Source organism: Notechis scutatus, chromosome 4 (assembly GCF_049901735.1).
Source record: "Notechis scutatus isolate UNSWTSFEM ecotype Mainland chromosome 4, rNotScu1.2, whole genome shotgun sequence".
Taxonomy (NCBI): Eukaryota; Metazoa; Chordata; class Lepidosauria; order Squamata; family Elapidae; genus Notechis; species Notechis scutatus.
Window position 1 is genome coordinate 31,035,840 of NC_142012.1, and position 15,644 is coordinate 31,051,483.

Below are 15,644 nucleotides of genomic sequence, written 5' to 3' on the forward strand. Positions count from 1 at the left end.
TATGGCCTATGGGCGTTAAAGCTGGTGGATGTTCCATCAGTCCAGCGAGCGAACAGCCAAGCAGGAAGAAGAAGAGTGCTGTCATCTTTTCCGGATGATGGCTCCGCTGGTTGTGGACGGTGATATGGGCGGACACACCTTGCAGGAACCCAGAGAGTTCTGTCAGGAAGTTGGACTGCTGCGTAGCCTCGACCCCAGGTGAAGAGACCAGCAGGGCCCTTCCAAGTAGGGTCTGGCAGTTGGTAGTAGTATACCTGTGGTTTGGGAGAATCAGGGGAAGGTGGGGAGGAAAAATGTCGCTCCGCTGCCGTCATAGCAGGGGTGCTGGAGAGATTGAGGAAGTTGAGAGTATAAAGACAGAGATTAAAAGTGTCTTGCATCGCCGGGAGGCTAAGGGTTCTTTTCCCTTTGATCAAATGTCGTTCTAACGCTGTTTTTAGCGTTAAGTTGGCTCTCTCTATCAGGGCTTGTCCTTGACTATTAGCTGTGCTAGTGTATGCAGGGTCATTATCTGTTTTTATTCCATTTGGGCGTCCCAACGATGCAAAGGTACGAATGTAATGATTGATGACATGTTTGGAGGCTTCTCCCCTTTGCGGGGTTGCCATGATGAACCCTGAATAGGTGTCAATAGACACGTGAAGGTATTTCCAAGGGGCAAAAGGTGAGAATTGAGTGACATCCATTTGCCATGTCTCACAAGCCTCTACACCCCTGGGATTGGTCCCTTGAGGAAGGGCTTTTGCTTGCAAACTGCAAGTGGGGCATTGTTGTATAATTGCAGTTGCTTCTTCCAAGGAAATACCAAATTGTTTAACCAGAGCCTTTTTTGTTTTGATGAAAATAACTATGACTTTCCCCTGCTGTTAGAGGGGAAGGTTGAGGCATCTTAATACTGATGGAAAGTACTTTACAAGCAGTATCAGCTACCTGGTTCCCTTCTGAAAGGAAACTTGGGAGTTGTTGATGACTACGTATATGGGCTACAAATAGAGGATGGGTCCTAGATTGAATGAGCATATGCAGCCGAAGCAACAGTGTCATTAATGATGGTTGTATAGAAGGAGACAGATATGCCTCAAAAATGTGCAAGACCAATTGGGAGACATATAGACTATCCGTTATGATGTTAATTGGTTGCTCAGGAAATGTCTCCAAGGCTAAGTTAAAAGCAGCTAATTCAGCTTGCTGTGCCGATGATTGGGGCTTTGTCAGTTGCTTGTGCCAGTTAGCTTGATCATACCAGACACAAGCACCATGAGTTTTAGAGCCATCAGTAAAAACTGTGATGGCTTGAATTAGTGGAAAAGTAACTACTGGAGAGGAAAAGGTAATAGGTACCGTTTTAATTAGCTGTAGACGGGGGTCAGAAGGGAGATGGCAAGAGATGGGACCAATCCAATTCTCCAGAGCGTCCTGCAATACATCTGACGTCTGAAAAGGGGGTCCCATTGAGAGAGTTTGAAAGGAATGTGTATAGCTTGAACATCATAACCGAGCAAAGCCTTGGCTCGGTGACGTCCCTTGATACAAAGCAGAGCGAGCTGAAGTGAACCATAGTGGGTTGAGAAGGTAAAGACAGAGAGTTTTACTCAGAAAAGCGATGGGCTGGTATCGCCCCTCCCTTTCTCTAGTATTTTGGTGAAATCAATCTATGTTCTCTGGAAAGGCCAGCCCACTAGGGGTCGCCCTCCCATTTCTTTTTCCTTGCTGCTTTCTTAGAGTTTACTTTTCAAACATCCAAAATTCCCCTCATTGCATTCACAGACACACACATCCTTCTCAATTTGCACACACATCTTTTCCTCTTCCAACTCATCTTTCTTTTTCCTCAGGTTTCCAATCCTATTCTCTTCTATTTCTAGCAAGAGAATTGATGCCATTACCAGCTCTATTTCCCTGTAGCTTCAGTCCAGATTGTCACATCAATCCATTCAGCTAACTCCAGAGGCCTCTTCAAAGCCTCTTTCCTTCCTCCAAACAACACATCCACAAACCATCTCTCTCCTTCCTTCTTCCACTTCCTTCCTCCAAACAACACATCCACAAACCATCTCTCTACTTCCTTCTTCCACCTTTATCATCAAATCTACATGCAACAAACAATCTTAGCTTCCCACTCCTGTCTTCTCAAGTACACCAGAAATTGTGGAAAAGCAGAACAATAGGGTAGCAAGACATTATTTACATAGTGTTAACACATGGTAGAGTTTTAGCAAAAGATTCCATTAATCAATAATGAGTTTTGTGTTAAGTTGAGACATAAGATCACAGTCCCACAGGTTAGTATGTAATGGAAGAACCAAGGGTTGGAGGTAGTAGCAGTCCCCGAACGGCTGGGGCAGTTTCCAAAGGCCAATCGTCCGGCCACTCAGCCGTTGGGAGGACACCTACGTCAGAGACCGAAAAGACTTTGTTACAGATTGTGAATTGTAACAGAGATGTTAGGAGCATAGAAGCCATCATTTGCCATTCAGAGAAAAGAATATTATGATTATTAGAAATGTTTTCTAACAAGGTTCTAACATAGGGTGACTTAAGGCCATATTTGGCAGTGGCAGATTTGAGTTCTTTCATGAGATCCCATTCCATAGGGACATACTGAGGGCAGGATTTCCACCACCTGCCGGGGCTTGGAGGACCATAGGAAAACAAGAGAGGTCCTCCGGATCTATTTTTCCTTTAATCAGTGCCTCCTGAAAGGTATTACGTACAGGCAAGGAGGCAGGAGACTCAGTGGATTTGATAGGGTTAACATCAGGAATGCGAGGGGGTTGTAGGGGGAGGGGAGGGGGGAGGAAGGAACAGCAGGGTACAGAGCAGGAGGTGTGGGAGTTTCTGCCGAAGAAGGCAGGGGATTTTTAGGAGATGGGGAAGGCTGACCCGAAGTCTGGTCAGAGATTGATTCAGAGGGAATTGGGTCAGAGATTGATTCAGAGGGGGTAAAGAATATTGATAGCAGTCACGAGAGCTCTCCAGGCGTAGAGGATTTCCGGGGGGCTCGTGGAGGCTCGTGAATGTATTTTCCTATTTTTTCCCAAATAGATGGTTTAAGAGTGCCACCTTCTGGATAAGCGGGGCAATGTTTTTGAAGATAAAGGAGAAAGGAGGTAATTTTTTGCGAGAGAGAGGATAGATAGTATGTCCGTTAGCTTTCTGCAAGTGATTCGCCTTCCTGATTAAGGATCGAAGCTCGTCCACATGCTTGGACAGAAGCTTGGAGATTGGGGTGCCCATACTTACGATGCGCTGGCGGTCTCCGGTGCGTAATATGGGAATCAGGGCAGCACACTCCTTCCTGGAAGTCGTGCTGTGGATGCAGCCAGATGCAGCTTTACTAAGGGAGGATGTCCTCTTTGCAGAAGATTCCTGGGGAGGGATCCGTAACACGAAACGGCATCCCTGGGCTGCAGCTGGCTCGAATCACGAATCACGTCGGGGTTCACCAGTTGTGGTTTTTGCTGCCCACACCCTGGCAACGGGCAGGGTCTGAGTTCAGAGCCCTGGGCCTCTCATGGTAAATGAATAAACACACGGACACAATGTTTACTCGGGATGAAAAGGCCCTGAACAAAAGGCAGGTACCTCCTTTTATTAGGTTGCTTGCAAGCGTCATAGCAGGAACAGGGAATTTTTCCTTATAAGGTAAACTACATAATTATGCTAATACAAAACTATACCATTGCTGGGGTCTTATCACCTCTGCTCTTAGCCCTGCCCAGTTACTTTCTTCTCCCACATAACTTTCGTTTCTCCTTCTCCCATAACTTTCGTTTCTCCAGCCAGCGCCCCTCCCAGCCAGCATTCCACAAGGTTGACCACTGCAACATTCAGCGTCCATTTATTGTAACAGTTGTATATTGCAACAGATCTTGATAGTAAAAGAGGGGAAGGTGTTTACTTATTAGAGCTGCTATCAAGAGACACAGAATTCAAATATTTCACATAATCTTTAATAGTAAATTCAAAGTAAAAAATCAAACAAAAGTTTTAAATTATGTAAGTTTATGTTTCATAGAATAAGATTGAATTTTCAACATTTGGATTTTTAAAGGGTCTGTCTATATCTTGTACATAGGGAATAATAAGTGCATGTTCTGGTTTTATTGTAGTGGATGAAATAAAGGAAGAATAATTGTACATATTGAATCTAAGGTAAATTGGAAATTAAAATAAGAGTTTGACATAGATATCTCATTGCTTCTATTTTAGGGATTCTCGCCTGCTTTCAAACATTGAGTACAGGCAGTCCTTGAGTTATAACCACCATTGACCCCCCAATTTCTGATGCTAAGTGAGATGGTTGTTAAGTGAGTTTTGCTTCATTTTATGACCTTTCTTGCCACAGTTGTTGAACAAATCACTGCAGTTATTAAATTAGTAACAGTTTGTTAAGTGAATCCAGCTTCCCCAGTGACTTTGCTTTTCAGAAGGTCACAAACAATGATCACATGGCCCAGGGATACTGCAAGCATCATAAATATGAGTCAGTTGACAAGCATTTGAATTTTGATGGCGTAACTATGGAGATTTTACAATGGTCATAAATAGGAAAAAGTCACAAGTCACTTTTTTCAGTGCCATTATAATTTCGAACAGTTACTAAGTGACTTATTGTAAGTCAAGGCCTACCTATAGTTTATCTGCCCAAATCTATGTTCAGTTTAGACTTGGACAAAGGCCTCTATTTACAGGAGCCATTTCTTTGGAATGAATGATCATATATACGTCTATATATTTATGATAGCAGCTGTTTCTCATTATCTGGTCAATGAAATGGTTTATTACAACCTGGGTATGTTCCAGCAGTTGACACCCTGTGAAATCATGCCAGAAATCTTTCAAATGCATTATGTAGGTATGAAGCAGTAATTAGGACCAAACTCTTTCCTTCTGTCTGTCTATGGCGGGGGTGTCAAACTCAAGGCCTGTGGGCCAGATTCAGCCCGTTGCCCCCCCTGGAAACAGCAAAGGACTGGCCTACAGTGCCTCTGCTAGCGACAATGGAGCTTTAGGGGGACACTGGCAGAGGACTGCAGGAGGCTGTCACAGCTGAAAACAGAGCTTGGAAGACCGTTTTTGCTGGCAGAGTGCTTGGACCACCACCAGTTCCCCAACACAAATGACATCAAGCTGGCTATGCCCACCCTATCCATGCCCACCCTGGGCCCCTGAGGTCAAACACAGCCCTGATGTGGCCCTCAATGAAATTTTGACACTCCTGGTCTGTGAAGATTCTCAGTCATCCAGTCATGGTTGTCATAAAGATGCTTTTTCAAAAGGCAACTGGACTTCCTTGGTTTTTTTTCCCTTGAAGATGTTTTGCTTCTCATCCAAGAGCATTCTTCAGTTTTGACTGAATGGCAGTGGGGAAGGATTTATATTCCTTGCAGTCCTCTGGTTGTTATCACTCTGGGAACATAATCATATGAAGTTTTCAACACATGAAAGAAAGGTGAAAGATTTATATGATCTGAAGATGGTATATGCTGCAAATAAGTGAAATATCAATATTTTTTCCATTATCTATCATGCAGTCAGCATCATTTTAAAAGAAACTGGTAATAAAAAGAGAAAAAATCAAGATTGTATGTCTGCATTTCTGTAATGCAGCTATTTTTCCGCCCTGTAACTTCCCATTTTCTGGGCAATCTGGATAGCCTCTGAAGTTGATTTTAAGAGATAATATGTGGGATTGAGAGAGAGGAGCAGAAGAAATCACTTCTTTACAGTTCTGCTAATATGCAGTTATCTCAGCAGAGACTGGGACTGAACTTCATCATGTATATTCAGTTCCCTGTTCCTTGCCATTTTGAATTGTTTATATTATATTGTCAATTGACCCTGTGCTCTTCAGTTTACTAATCCCTCCTGCTTCTGAACAATTTTTTACCCAGGGAATATGCTAATTCTATTCTGCTCTGTCAATCTGCTAAGAAAATTTTGAAATGCCTGTAAGCTTTAGCAGAGAAACTCAAATTCTATGTTTCAAAAGCCATTTAATCATAAATGAAACCTAGAAATTCGTAATTATTCCATACATTCCAACTGCCCTTTCAGCCTTAGCAGGCATGATATTTTCATATTTTCATTGCATGATGGTTCCATTCCAAATTATTTTGATTTTTCCAAATTCAGCAACATTTGAAGGCAAAAAGTAGATATATATGCAAATTGCTAATCAATCAAATTATGTACACAATATTTCCGTGATTTGTAAGGCAAATTATTTCATATAAACTTGCATATATATACCTGAAATCATCAGAGTAGAATAAATTACTGAAGACCAAATAGCTATATAGTCTAGCTGAAAGCCCTAAAGTTTTACACTTTAAAAGAACAGTACAAAGCTGAGAAGAAATATTTTATGTAATTTGTTTGTCTATTTCTTGTTATAAAATGCTGCTTCTGCTAAATAGCACATTTTGCAAACAGTTGTTTCTACTTCAGATAAAACCCAAACTAGCAGATTTATCAGTCCTAGACATCGTTCTATTTTCATTCTGGCTTCCCCATTGACTTCGCTTGTCAGTTCCCTAGAACACTGCAGCCATCTTAAATACATGCCAGTTGCCAAGCAACCAAATTTTGGTCATGTGACCTTGGGGATGCTGCAACAGTCATGTAAAAAATGGTCATGTCACTTTTTCAGTGTTGTTGTAACTTCAAATAGTTACTAAACAAATGGCTGTAAGTTGAGGAATACCTGTAATAACTTCCATATTATTTATTCATAAATAAATAATATTCACATGGAATACTATATTCCATGTTATTTATTACTTATGAATGCTTAGTACATTAGGAAGTTTCATGTATGATCCCGTGATAAGATGTCTTAAAGTTGCCAAGATTGAAAAACATTGGATAAATTTTTCCCCACCTCTTATTTGTAGCTGGAGATTTCTCATGACATGACATCATAATGTTTTGTGTTCATCATTCCATACATTAGTAGTCAATAGGACTTTGGAATGCACATGTGATTTAAGACAGTTTTAAGTTTACTGATTATTAACACTAGAGTAGATATTATGGGGAGAGATTAGATTATGTTTCCCTGAAAATAAAACCCAACTGCACTAGCATGATTTTTCAGGATGCTCATAATATAAGCCCTATCCCAAAAATAAGTCCCAGTTAAGATTGTCAGCCAGACGGACACATTTTGGACTGTATTTTCCCCAAAATAAGACCTAACCCTAAAACTAGTAATGCGTCTTTTGGAACAAAATATAAGACCCGGATTTATTTTCAGGGGAACATGGTACTGTGTACTTTAGACTTTCAAATTTCTTTGTAAAAAAATGTGTATGAAAACACTTTTACCTTTTTTTATATATTCTTTGACAGACATCCTTTTATCTACAGAATTGTCTAATGATGCGTAAACTGATAGCTTGGCATGAAATTATATGTAATAATTAAGTGTATGAATGTACAGCTTAGTAATTTTTTCTTTGAATACTTGTGTCTATGTGTCATTTGTTAGTTTCTAAAAATAAAATGTTACACACTAAAAATAAATAAATGATGCTTCTGAGCAAGAAAAACATGTTTATCAGTCACAACTTTGATTTTGTGTATACTAATTATGTGTGCAAAATAAACATTATGTGCAGCCCTCTCTTTGTAAATAAGTTTGAGAAATTAAAAATAAGTCCAAATGCCTGCTAAATCTGTGCTTCTGCTGCAAAGTTCAGCCTTGGACACCCATTTTTTATCTAAATTGGAGGCAGTTACTAGGACAGAAAGAATACAACAAATGTTATATTTTCTTATTTCTCCCATATCTAGGAAAAGAACTTAAACTGTCCATTTGTTCAAACAATGAAGATAAAGTTTCCCTCCAGTTAAGCTTAATTCTTACTGACTTCAAGTATTAAGTAGGTGCAAATCTGTTCAGTGGCATTAGATAGCATTCCATATTTTCAGTGGAAATACGGAATAAGCCCTTGCTTATTAATGGAGACCGAGTGGAGCAAGTGGCCAGTTTTAAGTTTCTGGGTGTTACCATAAAAGAGGACCTGATCTGGGGTGCTCACATTGCAGTATTGGTCAAAAGGGCCCAGCAGAGATTATACTACCTGAGACTTCTCAGAAAATAACAACTGAATGAAAAACTGCTGGTGACCTACTGCTGCACCATAGAGAGCATCTTAATTTATTGCACCTCGGTATGGTTTGCCAATTGCACAGTGGCAGATAGGAAAGCACTCCAGAGGATTAACGTCATTGCCCAGAAGATCATTGGTTGCCCTCTCCGCTCTTTGGAAGAGCTTTATAGCTCCCGCTGCCTTAAGAAAGTTTAAAACATTATCAAAGATCCATCTCATCCTGGGCACCCTTTGAACTATTACCATCTGGCAGACGGTACAGGACAATAAAAACAAGGACAAATAGGCTGAAAAACAGCTTCTGTCCCAGGGCAGTAACTCTATTGAATTCTACTGTATAGTGCAATATTAATGCAATATCAGGAGTTTTCAATTCAATTGTATAGAATGTGAAGGATGTGTGTTTGTGTTATTTTTATAGTCATAATGTATGCTCAAGACAGTATTTAATTTCGTTGTATGAGATGCAATGACAATAAACTAAACTAAACTAAACTAAAATAAAATAAAATGTGCTCACTTTGTTTATCCTCTGAGCAGCCTAGCTTTTACTTTGTATTAAGTTGCTGTCATCTTCTCCCCTCCAAAAACCTGCATAGAAATGGTAACAGAGAATAAGCCTGCAAAGAGGCAAGTTGAAAGAATTTGCTCATCTCTGTTACACCTACTCTAGACAGCAGTAAATGCTTGGACGGCTCCATCCTTCTTAGCCTTTCAGAAAGACAGGTCTCATCTCTCAGGAATTTGGCCAGGATGTTAGATTACTGAAGATACGTATTATGTAGATCAAGGGTCTCCAACCTTGGCAACTTTAAGCCCGGAGGACTTTAACTCCCAGAATTCCCCACTCAGCAAAGCTGGCTAGGGAATTCTGGGAGTTAAAGTCCTCCGGGCTTAAAGTTGCCAAGGTTGGAGACCCCTGATGTAGATAGCCTCAGTTATAGTGTATTCTGTTGCTGTTAGTTTTAATAGAGTGTGTGTTTCCAGTTTTAATTAAATGTGAACTGCCTAGAGCAGGAGTGTCAAACTTGTGGCCCTCAGGCCAGATGCGTCATGCTCTAGCCACCCCCACCCCCATTTTAGCAAAGGGAAAAAAGTCACTATATGACTCATGACAACAACATGATGCCGCGAGTTTGACACCCCTGGCCTAGAGTCACATGAGAAGGATGAGGAGCCATCCTTGTTTAAATAGATTAAAAACAATAAATGAATTATTTAGCAATAAATAAATGGGTGGGAATGGCTACCATTTCCACTGTTATTTTTTTTTAAATAAAAAATAATGCAAAACAATTTTGAACCATCCTGTAATTAAATCTGGCAACAAGGTCTTGGCCAGGCTACAAAAGAGGGCCTCAAGGAACCTTCCTGATCTGGACTATATATTCTTTTCAGCCAAATAGTTTGTTGGAATCTAGCATTGTTGATGCTGAAAAGGTGTTGGCGGTTTTTATGCCAGTAGGTGCCCATTGAAGTATTTCAAGAGAATTATGACCTTATGATACTTAACATTGTATTTGACCTTCAAAATGATTTTGCCATATTGTAGGATTTTTTGTTATTATTTTGTAATGTGTAGAACAGTTTCCTAACATCTAAAATAATTTCTTCAATCATTTCCAAGAAGCACCTGAGCCAAACTAAATATTACGTTAGTTACATGTATACATTTAAACAGCATGCATAAATGGGAATACTGCGGAAAAAGCAGGCATGGGGTTTGCTCATAATATCCTCTAGGACAAGGATCCCTGCATCAGTTTTTCGTTGTAAATAATTGCCTCTTGTGATTTTTGCTGTGAAAATGCTGATCCTTGGGCACAAATAACTATCATATAAACAACTCCAAATCAAGAACTTGTGGGTTTTATGATATTCTTTACTTCTATACTAAAAGTTATCAGTGCTCGAAAATTGCTACAAGATGAATGTACAGTGTTATCAATGATCAGCAAACAGGAAAACAAGAGGATTGTCCTCTGCTCTTGATTCAGAAACTTGAGGAAAATCTCTCTGCACTAAGAATTAAGAATATTGGGCAGAAATCCGAGTTCTGTCTTGTCTTCCCATGGAGCCTAATTTTCCTTTTAGCCACTGAGATCAGATTGCAGCCATAAAGTTTGAGAATTACTTTTTTGAGTGAAAGCTGATATTTTCATAATATTGCATAAGTGAATTAAATGCTTGGGTTCACTCACCAACATGTAATCTAGCTCAGGAGTCTAAATAAATGGATTGTCTTGCTTCTCTTTCTGGAACAGCTAGACTTACTTTATTGATTTTCAGTGGGTCTACTGAAGCTTCTACAGTTGTGATACGTAGGAGTAGGCTACACTGCAGTGTGTAATAAAGAGTGGAGGGTAATATAGATTTTTTTCCCCACACTATAGCTGTAGCAGTGGGTTTAAATGCCACAAGGCCCTCCCCTTACCTCCTCGGCACCATCAAGCATCTTTTTCTGGTTCGTGAAGAAATGTTGGTGGGCAGCAGGATTAGTTGACTTGGAATATGGAGGTGATGGTGTAGAAGCAGCAGCAATGATTTCTCTTTTAGGCTCCAGCTACACTTGCTCATGACAGCCAAATATCAAAGAGAATGGCCCGTGGAGCCCCATTAACCTGTGCTGCCTGATAGCACCTGGTCTGTCCAGCAGCTTCAAACTAGAGTTCTCATCAGCTCAAATTAGCATGGTGAATATGGTTAGGGAATTATAGTTTAAAATATGTGGATAAAATATCAGGCTGGGGGAAAGTGCAATAAAGAATCACAGACCTAAGGCTACCCATTTGAAAAACAACTTTCAATAGAGAAGAGATATGAAAAGCCCATTTCTACTCGTTGTATATAAGAAATGTTTGTGTGTGCGTAGGGGTATCTGTTGCAAAGGTCATCTTGCTGGTGAAACTTATATTTGCAATTTGGTTTGATGCGCAGTGTGATTCCTTTGTAATTAGATAAAAAGATAAAGACACTCTTGAATAGAGTTTGAATGTTAATGACTTCATGGAGCCATTTACATTGTTTTCTAGCAACAATTATGGAAAAAGGTTGTCATTGTTTTCATCTAGTTTGTTAATTTCATAGCCTAGCCTACTCTGTAGCCCTGGAATTCCTGGTGGATTTTCATCCATATTTTTCCAAATCCAGCTGTGCTTAAGTATTTCAGGATAGTTTAGTTTGGTTGTATGTTACCATCTATCATGATCTTTTAAAAAATTATATCCGGGGGGGGGGCATTCATTTTTCCAGATAAACTTATGTAAAATTATTAAAAGATAAATATATTTACTTCTTTTCCTTGAAAGATTTTTAAATAGGAGCTTTGGCTCTCATCTGGTGGTCCCACTTCACTATCTGTTGGTTATGCTGTCCCTCCAAAATTGCCGACAGGAAAACGTGGTCTCAGAAAACCACTGAGGGAACAGTGGGTTGTTCTGCTTTGCCATAGATGTGACTAGTTCTCAATTGATATCATAACTTCTCAATGGTGGCACCAAGTGAGCGAAGAAATCTAGCCAGCCCTTTGCCTATGATATATCTTGTACGTTTGCTGGCTCCTAAAAGTGCAGTAAATCTCTGATAAATCTTCCCTCTAGAAAATTGCTGCCAGGAAAAAAAATCTGTAACAAAAGCTACAGATATGCTACTTAAAGACAGCAGGAGCAAAATATGAGAAATGTTGTCTTTGCCAACAAGCTTTTATTACTATAACTGACTCTGAACTTGACACCATAATAGATTGGAGGTATGTGGTAGTATTAAGTCCTTTGGTGGGATGTAAACTTGGGAGATTTTGTATCATATGAAACTATAATGTCTGCATTCAACTATTGCATTGCCAGAATTCAGAAGTACAGTCTGAGGAACTTAACAGGCAGGCACAAAAACACATTTTAAAAAGAATTCTGTTAATTGCAGATTCTCAGAAAATTGATAAAAAAAAATGCTACAAAATTAATTCTTTGGACATTTAGGTGGTAAACAATAGAGGTTTATGATGGTTACAGTGCCTTGCAGTTCTTTCTTTGATTGTGATTTGCAACCTTCACAGCTGGCTTCCAACAAACAGTCAATTGTGGAAACCGGATTTGCTTAATAACAGTGTTGCTCACTTAATAACCATGTGACTTACTTAAAAATCATGGTGACTCACTTAATGAGTGTAGTAAAAATGGTTGTAAAATTGGGTCCAGTCAAATGGTGACTGACTTAATGACTGCATCACTTAGCCAAAATTCGGATCCAGGGGTGGGATTCTACTGGTTCGGACTGATTCGGGCAAACCCCTTGCGCGTGATCACTGAACCGGTTGTTATACCAGTGGAATCCCACCCCTATTAGGATCCCAGTTATAAATCAAGGACTGTCTGTAAAATTTAACATGCTTGGTTTTGCAATTCAAACAATTAATATATATTAGATGTTCTAATCACACTTGATGTTTTTAAAATCCCTGTGAATTGAAGAATCTATCAGAACACATCATTTGTTAACCCAAATGATAAGCTTAAATAATGTCAGTTTAATATTTGGTCATGTAATTACTATTCTTCATAAAACAAACAGATGGCAGATGTCCTAAGTTAGATTTAAACAAAAAGATATGCCTGTAAAAGAAGCAACAATGACAGAAGAAACAGAAGAAAATTTCAGTAAGAACATGGATTAAGAGCTGGAAAATTAGGAAGAAGTAGACCTATAAGCCCCATATACTTATCAAATCACTACAACAGCTGACAGTGCATAGGATAATTTCTTTTCTTTATGCCAATATAAAATGGCTTCAAATCTTGTTGAAATAAGAATCTTACATGTTAGGTATTTTAAGACTACAAATATTTAGGGAAATGAAATTTGGAGAAGTAGCAAATTCTAAAACAGAAATCATGTGATGCTGAATGATTCATTCATTTACATACATACTTCTCTATACATGTAATTCTTGGCTTGGGATTGGATTTTGGTTGCTAAATGATGTCTATGAGGATGGGTCATAAGTTACTATTTCCAAGGTTGTCGTAACATAAATGAACCTTGCTTAAATGAACGGTTTTCAGTCAAGGACTAATCCAGTACTGCTTCATCTAGTGACGTAGGATAAGGCTTTTCCTGTATTGCTCATAGTCTGAATAGTCTAAAAAAAGAGAACAAATGATAGGAGTCAGTGATGAGTTGTTAATGAAGCCACTTTTGGACTAAACTAAAAGAAATGTAATTTTGATTTTGAGATTTGATTATTAGAATTATATGGGATTATAGAAGTAATCTATATAATTTTAGAATAAGAGTTGTTTGTATTTTTTATATCTTTAACAAACAAAGTCAAAGCCATTTGTTTTTTTTTCTTTACCTTTTCCTGTTTTTTGTACTTTTATCTTGTTTTTTGTCTGATTCTCTTTTTTCTATTTTCTTTTTGTCTTGCTCATTGATTTTTTATTCATGTTTTTGAAAGTTAATAAAATCATATTAAGAAAAAAATTATGTCTTACCTTCTCATTTAAGTGTATTAAGTATAATAGTGGAGAAAATATACAGAGCTATTCCATAGGTTATTCCTATGGCCCAGTACTGTTCATTCTAACTCACTCATTCCAGTGTTCAGTCTTTGGAAAGCAGTTCAAGACAATTGGTGATTCTCTTGGCTGTCAGTCTTGAAATGCTGATAAGAACTATTGCTAAGGCATCACGCTACTATTCCTCCTGAGCATTGAAATCATCCCCATCTTTTAATGACCCCATAATCCCTTGCGGGGTAGGGTCTGGCAACTGAATAGAGCTAGCAGAGTGTGTAATGGCCGGATGCCCTTCCCGTTGCCAATGCAGAGTTCTGTTCAGTAGATATATTCTCAATGTGCCCAGAGAGATAAATATCTGCCTCTAACTAGGATTGAACTCACAGCCTCCTGATTGTCAGGTGAGAGCTCCACCTCTAGGCTACCGCACTACTCCCTTCCTGTGCATTGAAATAATTGTGTAAATTGGGTTCCAAAAAAGAGGAGACTCCAAAAGAAAGGAGACAGGAGACTCTGCCAATGGCAAATTAACTAATGTTGAGAAATCAGACAGATCTGGAACTGATTCTGAACTAGTGTGAAGGTCTCATATAGAATTGCTCTGTGTATATGAAACCTTACAGGATCAATAGGTGAAGATTTTCACTTGCCATCCATTTGAAAACTTCAGAAATTTATGGTTGACGTACCCATTATCATACGGACTTCATTAAACTTATTTGTTAATTGATCCAGATTTTCCAATAAAATAAGGCCAGCCTAATTTATGTCCTTTATTCTTCAAGCAGTTCAAAGTATTGGCATAATTTTACAACATCCAAGGCCAATAATCTAAGCACTGGACTCCAATGCTCACATTTTAAATATATCTTTATATCTACTATTTAACTCTTTCCATAGCTAGAGTATGCTTTAATGTGGCACACACTTTTTAGTATAGAGTCTTGGTGGCGCAGTGATTAGAGTGCAGTGCTGCAAACTACTTCTTTTGACAGCCAGCTGCCTGCAATTTGGCAGATTGAATCCCACCAGGCTCAAGGTTGACTCAGCCTTCCATCCTTCTGAGGTGGGTAAAATGAGGATCCAGATTGTTGAGGGCAATAGGCTGACTCTGTAAACTGTTTAGAGAGAGAGCTGTAAAGCACTATAAAGTGGTATATAAGTCTAAGTGCTATTGCTATTAGTATACAACAAGTAATATTTGCATAATTCTTTTTTCCCCAGGACTTCTTGTGGGAACTCTTGATGTTATGTTAGATTCAAGTGCAAGGGTAGCACCATATCGTATTCTGTATCAAGCACCAGATTCTATGATATACTGGACTATTGCTTGTGGTAAGTATGTGAACTGTTTTCAAGGAATTGGTTTTTTTTTTACCAAAGACTCTTGGATACAGTTATAGTGTACCAGTTTTCTTTTATAATGGTTATTTTGCACTGAACACTGAGCCCTATCTAACAAAATGAAATTCAATGGTGAGGAAAGTAAAATTTTACATTTAGCAAGAAAACCCAAATCCACAGTTATAGTATAGGTGGTACCTGGCTCAATAGTAGTAATTGGGAGAGGAATATTGGAGTCCTAGTGGACAATCACTTAAATATGAGCCAGCAGTGTGCTGCAGCTGCCAAAAAAGCCAACACAGCCCTAGGCTGCATTAATAGAAGTATGGAATCAAGATCATATTAAGGGTTAGTACCATTCTATAATGCCTTGCTAAGTCCACAGCTGGAACATTGCATCCAGTTTTGGTTGCCATTATATTAAAAAAAAAACCTCTAGAAATAGTACAGAGAAGAGCAGTAAAGATAATTGGGGGACTGGAGGCTAAAACATGTGAAGAACGATTGCAGGAATTTGGTATGTAGGGTGACATGGTGGCAGTGTTACAATATTAAGGGACTGCTACAAGGAAGAGGGGACCGACCCATTCTCCAAAGCACCTGCAGGCAGGACAAGAAGCAATGGATGGAAATTAGTCAAGGAGAGAACCAACTTAGAACTAAG

The 15,644-nt window shown here is 39.0% G+C and overlaps 1 protein-coding gene across 6 annotated transcripts in view; it reads left to right on the plus strand.

The window, feature by feature from the left end:
• TBC1D9 (TBC1 domain family member 9) overlaps positions 1-15,644 on the plus strand; it is a 64,224-nt gene that overhangs the window by 6,943 nt on the left and 41,637 nt on the right. For 4 of the 6 annotated variants that reach the window (XM_026668816.2, XM_026668815.2, XM_087963113.1 and 1 more), the window contains one exon: positions 14,861-14,971. The exons of 1 other annotated variant lie outside the window; for it this stretch is intronic. In XM_026668816.2, the coding sequence (XP_026524601.1) occupies positions 14,861-14,971 (111 nt within the window). Of the gene's footprint in view, positions 1-11,849; positions 11,869-14,860; positions 14,972-15,644 lie in introns of those variants that run through there. One more of the 6 variants, XM_087963114.1, reaches the window with a different exon arrangement.